The 9,100-nt window shown below is 58.4% G+C and overlaps 1 protein-coding gene across 1 annotated transcript; it reads left to right on the top strand.

Moving 5' to 3' along the window:
* On the top strand, positions 1-2,028 carry NXPH3 (neurexophilin 3). The gene is made up of 2 exons (XM_068211988.1): positions 1-348; positions 1,283-2,028. Exons 1-2 carry the CDS (start codon positions 292-294, stop codon positions 2,012-2,014), a joined length of 789 nt encoding a protein of 262 aa, XP_068068089.1. The 5' UTR covers positions 1-291; the 3' UTR covers positions 2,015-2,028.
* The last annotated feature ends 7,072 nt before the right edge of the window (positions 2,029-9,100 follow it).

Here is a 9,100-nt window from a genome sequence, read left to right as displayed (position 1 = left end):
GGCGGCGGGGCGGGCAGGGGGACAGGGGAGGGGACCGCGAAGGGGACACGGGGACGGCAGCGGCCGCAGGTGAAGCGGCCGCGCCTCGCCCGGAGCGGCCCCGCGGGGCGGGAGCTGCCGGGGCCACCATGGACCGGGGGGGGCCGTAGGGAGCCGCTTCGCAGAGGGACCCCCCCCTTCCCCTCGCTGACGCTGGAGGAGAAGGGAGGGAAAGACGGAAAAAGGAGGAAAATCCCAGCGAAATCCTCCCCAAAGCGGAGCCGCGGAGAAGGCGGCGGCGCCGGCTGGAAAATGCATCTTCCTCGGAGCTGCGTCCTCCTCCTCCTCCAGGGCAGCATCGCGCTGCTGGTGAGCGCCGGGAGGGCAGGGCAGGGGGGGACCGGGGGCTGCGGGCACCGGGGGTCGCGCAGCCACGGGGATGGGGCGTGCGGGCAGCCGGCAGCGATCCCCGAAGCCGTCCCCGCAATCCCCGCCCGCCCCCGGGAAAAAACGCGTCCCAAAACTTCTGTTATTTGTCCGCGGGGAGCGGGCAGGGCTGGCGAGGAGAAAGCTCCGGATCGCCCCAGAAATCCGCACGCCCCCAGCCCCGCGCGGCAGCCCGGGGAGGGCTGGGGCAGAGCCGGGGCCAGGCCGGCTCCGGGCTCCGCTTCCCGCTGCTTCCTCTGCTTCCCGCTGCCTCCTCGGCCAGGTCAGCCGCGGGCACCCCGGGGCTTTTCCGGGTCCCCCAGCCCCGGGCGATGGGGCTGCAGCCCCCCCGGGTGCCCCCAGCCCCCCCGGCAGCCTCTGGATGTGGCGGTTTGGGGGTTCCGGGAGCGGAGCTGGCGGAGGAGCCCGGGGCAGCTCCCCGGGTGACAACTCCGCTCTGCTGTCCCTTGTCCTGTCCCGTCCCCCCGGCCCGGGTGTCCCCAGGCCTGGCGGGGTTGGAGGGGCCGTGCCGGGGGCAGGGGTGGGGGTGAGGGCACAGGGGGTGCAGGAGCTGTGCCCCGAGCCAGCAGAGAGCGAACCGGAGCCATCCCGGCTCCTCGCACCCATTCCCAGAGCAGCCGGGAGGGAGGAGAGCTGGGGAAGCCGCTGCCGGAGAGGAAACAAAACAGAGAATAAAGGGGAAATCGGAGGAGCGAGGCTGGGGAAGGGGCTGACGGGGGTGAGTGATCCTGGGGAGGGGGCTGGCAGGGCTCGGTGTCCCTGGGGAAGGGGCTGACGGGGGTGAGTGACCCTGGGGAGGGGGCTGGCAGGGCTCGGTGACACCCCCAGCCTGCAGCTCCTCCATCCCCGTGTCCAGGTGTTCTGCGCTCCAGAGGAACTCGGGAAAGGCGCGGATCCAGGCGAGCCCCGGGCCCGCGGGAGAGCCTCGGGGCCGAAGCTGCGGGAGCTGCTCTTCCCAAAGCCCCTCCCGAGCCTGAGCCCGGCCCCGCCGCAGAACCGGACCCTCCCCAGGCTGGGCAGCGGCTCCCGGGAGCTCGGGGGAGCCCTGGAGGGCCGGGCCGGGCGGGACCTCGGCCCGCGGGCACAGCGGGACCCGCGGCCCGTCCCAGGCAGGCTGCAGAAGCTTTTCGGCTGGGGCGACTTCTACTCCAACATCAAGACGGTGAAGCTGAACCTGCTGATCACGGGCAAGGTCGTGGATCACGGCAACGGCAGCGTCAACGTCTTCTTCCAGCACAACTCCACGGGCCACGGCAACATCTCTGTGAGCCTCGTGCCCCCCACCAAGGCTGTGGAGTTCGACCTGGAGCAGCAGATCTTCATCGAGGCCAAGGAGTCCAAGGTGTTCAACTGCCGCGTGGAGTCGGAGCAGGTGGCCCGGGCCAGGAAGACCTCGCTGTGCACCTTCGACCCCGCCAAGACGTGCTCGCAGGAGCACACGCAGAGCCGCGCGGCCTGGCTGTGCTCGCAGCCCTTCCGGGCCGTGTGCGTGTACATCACCTTCTACAGCAGCGACTACCGCCTGGTGCAGAAGGTGTGTCCCGACTACAACGCCCACAGCCGCCGGCCCTACTTCCCCTCGGGATGAGCCCCATGCCGCGGCTCCCGCGATTCCCAGGGCAGCGATTCCCAGGGCAGCGGTTCCCGGGGCAGCGGTTCCTGGGATGTGATTCCCGGGCAGCGATTCCCGGGGCAGCGATTCCTGGGGCAGAGATTCCCGTGATTCCCAGGACAGCGATTCCTGGGGCAGCGATTCCTGGGGCAGCGATTCCCGGGATTCCCGGGATGCAATTCCTGGGACGCAATTCCCGGGGTCCCGCAGGTGCCAGGGGCAGGGGGAGGGATGGGGGTGTCTTTGGAGCGGGAAATGCTCCCTGGAAATCGCAGGCGTGGAAGGAAGAGGAGAATTTCCCATTTTCCCCGGTGGGAAGAGGGACAGGGGTCTGCAGAGACTGGGATGTGGAGCAAGGGCTGGATTTGGGATGTGGGAACACGACAGAGAGCCACGGTCGGGACTCGATTTCCTCAGTGCAATAATGGATCGGCCTGGATAGGGGTTGGTGATTCCAGGTAAAGGGGGCTCCGGAGGAAGGGTCGCAACCCCTGGAGACCAGGAAGAGCTCGAGAAGCGGGGGGAAAAGTCACCTGATGGTGCCACCTGTCCCTGGGCACCCCTCGGCTCCCCCAGGCCCCGGCTCTGCAGGAGCTGGGGATGAGCTCTCCCATCCCAAAGGCTCCCGGGATGGAAGCAAGCCGGGACAGGCGGGGGGCTCTCCCCATGCCAGGCCGGTGCCGCGGGGGGGGGGTTCGGGGACTCGGAGCTGCATTCCCAGGCAGAGCAATCCCGGTGGAGCGGGTCCGGTGTACGGGCACAGCGAGGGATCCACGCGGCTCCCCCGGGTGCTGATTCACGCCCTGCTTCCCCTCCATCCCCTCCCTGCCCCGACCCCTGCCCCATCCTGTCCTGATCCCTGCCCTGATCCTGCCCTGATCTCTGTCCCCATCCCTGCCTGGATCCCAGTCCCGATCCCTGACTGGATCTCTGCCCAGATCCCAGTCCTGATCCCTGCTGGGATCCCTGCCCCAATACCAGTCCCGATGTCTGCCCGGATCCTTGCCCTGATCCCAGTCCCAATCCCTGTCCCCGGTGCCGCCGTTCCCGGGCAGAGGGGTGGGAACGGGAGCTCAGGGCCAGGATTTCATTCCCAGAGAAGAAACAAAAACTCCCCTGTGCCGCCCGGGGAGGGAATAAAGCGCTCATGGTGGCACCGAGGCAGGGCCGGAGTTTTTCCTGGAAGTGTCGGCAGGGAGAGGGAAAACAAACGTGGAGGGTTGGGAATGAGGGATGGCCACGATCCAGGCCCGAATCCAGCTCCTTCCTGGGAATGGGGTCCAGCTTTGGGCTGCCAGGACCTGGATTCCCAGATTCCCTTTAATGTGGGTATTCCCAATTTCCTCCCCCTGCCCAGAAATCCAAACCTCAGGCTCCCATTTTTGTGGTATTCCCAGTTTACTCCCCTTGCCCAGACATCCGAATTTCAGTCTCTCACCTATTTGGGCATTCCCAGCTCCCAGGTATTCCCAATCTCCTCCCCTTCCCAGACATCCAAATTTCAGGCTCCTATTTTTGGGGCATTCCCAACCTCCTCCCCTTCCCAGACATCCAAACTTCCGTCTCCCACTTCCACTGGCACATTCCCTCCTCCAGAAAAGACCAAAAAAAGCCACTTCCCTTCCCTTCCCTTCCCTTTCCCCCCAAATTCCCTGAATCCAGAGCACCAGGCCAGTTCCAAAATTTCCTTCCCATCCTCACAGGACAGGTCCTGCTCCCAGAGCAGGGTTTGTACTTCCCAGCATTTATTTATTCCCAAAATAAATCCCTTCTCCAGAGCTCTGGGAGGGCTTTGCCGGCTGCTGGCGGAGTTTCAGGATGAGCTCCCACATCCAGCCAGGAGCTGCTTCCCAAAACCCACGGAGCCTCCAGAATCCATGAGGAGACTTTTCCTCACCGAGCCCCAAAAGTTGGAAAAAGCTCTGGGAAATTTTGCGTTTCCAGGAAATAACGGGAGCGAGGTTTGGATTCAGGAGGGGAGGGAGAGGGAAATGTGAGGAACTAAAAATATTCCCGAAGGATTCAGGTTTGCTGGAGGAAGGAGACAAAAAAAAATCGCAAAAATCTCATTGAGGTGACACAAAAACAAACAAACAAACAAACAAAAAAAACCCCGCACAAATGTTGGAGAAATGCGGAGAAATTCCAGAGAATCGCCGCCGGGAGAAGCCCCGGGAGCGGGCGGGAGCAGGAGGAGGCTCCAAGGATGCGCGGCTGCCGGAGGGATGCGGAGCCGCGGTTTCTAAGGAGACCAGGACGGGCCATTATTCCAGCCCGGAGGGGAGAATTCCTGCTCCAGGAGCCGCGGCCCGCGCGGGGAGCGAGGGAGGAGCTGCAGGACCAGCAAGGGCCGAGGGAAAATCCCCGCATCCCAAACCCATTCCCGGGGGCCGCAGGGGAGGCACAGCAGGAGCGATCATTCCTGGAATTCCCGGTGCTGGGGGTTGTTGCTGCACAGGGCAGCCCGCCTTTGATCCAGGAATTATCCCGCATTTCCCCGTCAGAGCCACATCCCAAAGCCCGGCAAACACCGATGTCAAACATTCCCGGTTTTCCAGCAGGTTCTGGGACTGTTCTCCCTCCCATCCACAGCACAGGGCAAAGCTCTCCCGGGAAGGAGCTCCCACCACCAACCTCTCCCCATCCATGGATTGTCCTGTGCCGTGGGGGAGGAAAAACCTTGCGAATCCCATCCTAAAACCTTGGGAATCCCATCCCAAACCCTCCCAGCATCCAGGTGGGGAAGGGAAGGGAAGGGAAGGGAAGGGAAGGGAAGGGAAGGGAAGGGAAGGGAAGGGAAGGGAAGGGAAGGGAAGGGAAGGGAAGGGAAGGGAAGGGAAGGGAAGGGAAGGGAAGGGAAGGGAAGGGAAGGGAAGGGAAGGGAAGGGAAGGGAAGGGAAGGGAAGGGAAGGGAAGGGAAGGGAAGATTGGGATGCAATCCCAAAGGAAGAGGCTGGATGGCTCCAGTGCCAGCCTGGCTTCTGCCATGTTTTCCATGGCTGTGGGGGCTTTTCCAGCTTCAGGGGCTCCTCCTGAGGGCTACAGGAGGTGCCTGGATCCCCTGGCATCAGGGAGTAGCTCCTGGGAATGCTGGAACCCAGCACGGAGCATCCCGGTGCTGCCAGCGCTCCCGGGATCCACAGGCAGGAGAAGCAGCAGGGTAACGGGAGAGGGAAGTGTGGGAGGATGGAAAACACAGTTCAGACCTGGAGAAAAAACAAGAGGGAAAGCTGTCAAGGACAGGAATGGAAAACTCATCCAGCCCCAGCTCAAATCCCTCCAGACTCCAAGTCCTCAGCAGAGAATTCCCAGCTCAAATCCCAGCCCTGCCTGCAGTGGAAACGCCGTCAATAATTCAGGATGGGCTCCGCGGAACGCTCCCGGGGGGAACGGCTCAGAAGGGCTGGGATGGAGGAGCCCCCACCCCATTCCAGGATGGCTCCCGGGTTTGGGAGCTGCTGCTTCCACTTTCCATGGAATTGTGGTGGCTGTGGAAATCCGGGAATGCAGGAGAGGATCAAACAGGGAGGGGGGGAGGCTCCCACATTCCCAGGCTTTTCCAATGTCTCTGTTCCAAACTGCATCCAAAATGGCCACTTGCATCCAGGGCATTTCCCCAGAGGAGAGAAAATCCCTCTGCTGTTGGGAGAACAGCCCAAAGCAGGAGGGAATCCCGAGCTCCAGGCACGGGGCTCTGGAATTTGTGTCCTGTTCAGGGACACACAATTCCAACGGTAAATCCAGGGAAGAGACGGCGCTGAAGGAGATTCCTGGTGGATTCTGTCCAGGGAATGATGGATAAACGAGGGAGCGAGGCAGTGCTGGAGCATCCCGGGATCCTGCTGTGCCCGTGGAGCAGTTTGGGATCTCCTGGTGTTTTCCAAACCTTTGGAATTGCATCTTGGTTTTAACTCTGCTCCCTCTCCTCGCCTCAGCATCCGACACATCCCCCTGGATGCCAAAATCCAGCCTGGAATCTTCCCATTCCCATCCCCATTCCATTTCTATTCCCATTCCATTCCCATCCCATTCCCTTTCCCATTCTCATTTCCATTCCTATTCCCATTCTCATTCCCACTCCCATTCCATTCCCTTCCCATTCCCTTTCCCATTCCATTCCCTTTCCCACTCCCATTCCTATTCCCATTCCATTCCCTTTCCCTTTCTCATTCCCATCCCCATTCCCATTCCATTCCCTCTCCCTTTCTCATTCCCATCCCCATTCCCATTCCATTCCCTTTCCCATTCTTGTTTCCATTCCTATTCCTATTCCCCTTCCATTCTTATTCCCATCCCCATTCCTATTCCCATCCCCTTTCCTATTCCATTCCCTTTCCTACTCCCATTCCCATTTCCATTCCCATCAATTTCCAGATGCCTGCTCCCATCTGCAGTTGTTTTTCCCCTGGGGGGAAGCAGAGCCATTCCTGGATTTTCCCTCATCCCAGCGCCGCTCCCCTTGGATTTACCCGGATTTTGGGATGCTCCAGCACTTTCCACGGACAGGGATTTGCTCATCCCAGCCCTGGGTCACAGCAAATGTTGGGATCTTTAATTAACGCCCTCCTTGGCTCGCGGGGCTCAGCCAGATGGAGCTTAATTTAATTAGGAGATTTTAATTACCCATAATAGCAGGATTTCCAAGCCATGGACACCAGCGAGAGGTTTTGGGATCAGCCCCAGTCCCCCCCTGGAGCTGCCCATGGGACGCAGGGAATGCTGGTCACTGCTTTCCCAAAAACTGGCTGGATTTGATCAACATTCCAAGGAATTTTTCTACGATCTCCTCCAATATCTGTGGGAAACCAGGCCTGGAGTGGCCACACCCAAACAAATCCATTGGGAAACTCCATCCGTCCCAAAAATCCTCAGCAGGGGGGAACTGCTGAGCCTGGAGAGAGCTCTGGGAAGAACAGCCAGGTTTGTTTGGTTTTTTTTTTGTTCAGGGATCAGAATTTGCCAAGGAATGCAGGCAAAAAATCCAGAGGGATCTCCAGGACCTCATCCCTGCTCCGAGGGCTGGGGCTGTCCCAGTTCTCCCAGTTTGGCCAGTTTATCCCCCACCAGCTGGATGAAATCCTTGCCTCTTCCCGCTGTTCCTGGGGGAATCAGGGATCCGGGGATCTGAGCTGCTGCTGGGAGCAAGAGGGCAAGAATAAATAAAGAAATAATATAAAAATAATAAAAGAATAAAAATAAAATATATTAATATATCAATAGATAAGAATAACAATAAATAATGATAATGATGATAATGATGATGGTGGTATTATTATTATTATTATCATTATTATTATTATTATTATTATTATTATTATTGTTATTGTTATTGTTATTATTTCCAAGAGGAGCCCTTGGTCCCATCCCTTCCTTCCCAGGATTCCTTCTCATTCCATGTCGTAATTCCCCTCTTCTCCCCTTCCCAATTTACTCCCTCAATTAACACAGCTCCTCCAGGGATTTGAATAATTCAGTCCCACAGACGGAATCCGACGGAAGGAGCAGCAGAAATCCCAATTCCACTTGAACCAAAGCTGGGCTGGATTTCCCTGCCCACGCTTTGCCCAGGAAACTTCAAAAAGCCAAATCCTACGGAGCGGCTCCTGCTTTATTTATCCAGTTTATTTTCCAAAAGCCTCCCAGGCCACTTATTTCTCCAATTATTTCATGTGCTGCTCTTTTATTTTTCCCTGTTTTTTCCCAGTTTCATTTTCCTGCCCCACTCAGGGTAGTCTCCCCCCATTTTTGTGCATCCACAGCACCCCCAGCTTTATATTAAATTAAGTTAAAATGAAATTTATATTTATATTTCAATTGAATTGGTATCAAACACACCCAAGAATCTGGGATTGCCAATTTTCCTGCAGCCTGAGCCTGGAACTGCAGCCAAGGAGCAAAGTGGGCAGCAGGTCAGGAAAGAACAAATAAACCCAACCAAACCCTCTCTCATTTAATTAAATGTCTTCATATTAAATTAACTCCAAAGAAAGTCACTGGGAACAAGTAGGGGGATTTGGGACACCAGGACGGAGATGAAGGAAAATGGAGGGAGAGGGAGAATTTCAGAGAATAAATCCCAGGAAGAGGAGAAAGCTTCAGAAATGGAGTCCAAAAAAAATGAAATCAAATCAAAATTTGCTCCATCCCCTTTCCTGGGAGAGCTCCCACAGCCAGGAAAATCCCCCAGGAAACACCTGGGACAAACGGGGACAAATGGGGACAAATCCAGGGAAAAGTGTCCGGGGTTGGATGCTCTGAGGGGCTGGAGTTGGGAGCAGGGACAGGGCAGGGATCCAGGGATCCATTCTAGGGATCCAGGGATCTGTTCCCAGGGGATCCAGGGATTCAGGGATCCATTCCTAGGGGGTTCAGGGATCCAGGGATCTGTTCCTGGGGGATTCAGGGATCCATTCCTTGGGGGTTCAGGGATCCAGAGAGCCATTTCAGGGATTCAGGGATCCAGGGATCCATTCCAGGGATTCAGGGATCTATTCCTGGGGGATTCAGGGATCCATTCCTAGGGGATTCGGGGATCCAAGGAGCCATTTAGGGATTCAGGGATCCCTGGAGTTGTTCCTGGGGGATTCAGGGATCCATTCCTGGGGGATTCATGGATGATTCCTAGGGGATTCAGGGATCCGGGGAGCCATTCCTAGGGGATCCAGGGATCCGTTCCTGGGGGATTCAGGGATCCCTGGAGCTGCCCCAGGGATCCAGGGCAGAGCAGGGAGAAGGAGGCACATCAAAGATGGCCCAGGGGGATGAAAGGTCCCTGTCTGATCCCTGAGGAAAGGGAGGAGCAGGAATTCAAAGGCAGAATTCAAAGCAGGAGCACAAGGCCCAGGCTCAGCGTGGCTCCTCTGAAAAGCTGACTGGTAAATGTTCCCTGTGCCTGTGGAATTCCCAGCTCCAGCTGCTCCCTGTCCTGGCCAGCCCTGCAGCAGCAGCCCCGCGGGGATCAGGGATCGCTCAGGATCGGGGATCAGGATCCGGACAGGCTGGAGTTGCCTCTGGCTGTGGGAGGGGGCAGGGGCGGGAGCAGGCGGCTCCAGCTGACACCAA

The sequence above is a fragment of the Anomalospiza imberbis genome, chromosome 22 (genome assembly GCF_031753505.1).
Source record: "Anomalospiza imberbis isolate Cuckoo-Finch-1a 21T00152 chromosome 22, ASM3175350v1, whole genome shotgun sequence".
Classification (NCBI taxonomy): domain Eukaryota; kingdom Metazoa; phylum Chordata; class Aves; order Passeriformes; family Viduidae; genus Anomalospiza; species Anomalospiza imberbis.
The sequence above is the reverse complement of the archived record's forward strand: the minus strand, read 5'-3'. Positions and strand labels throughout refer to the sequence as shown.

Bases quoted from the DNA above. Each gene is read 5' to 3' on its own strand.
- NXPH3 (XM_068211988.1), top strand. From the start codon at position 292: ATGCATCTTCCTCGGAGCTGCGTCCTCCTCCTCCTCCAGGGCAGCATC. The intron at 349-1,282 runs GTGAGCGCCGGG...CCCCGTGTCCAG, and splicing joins AGGGCAGCATCGCGCTGCTG to GTGTTCTGCGCTCCAGAGGA.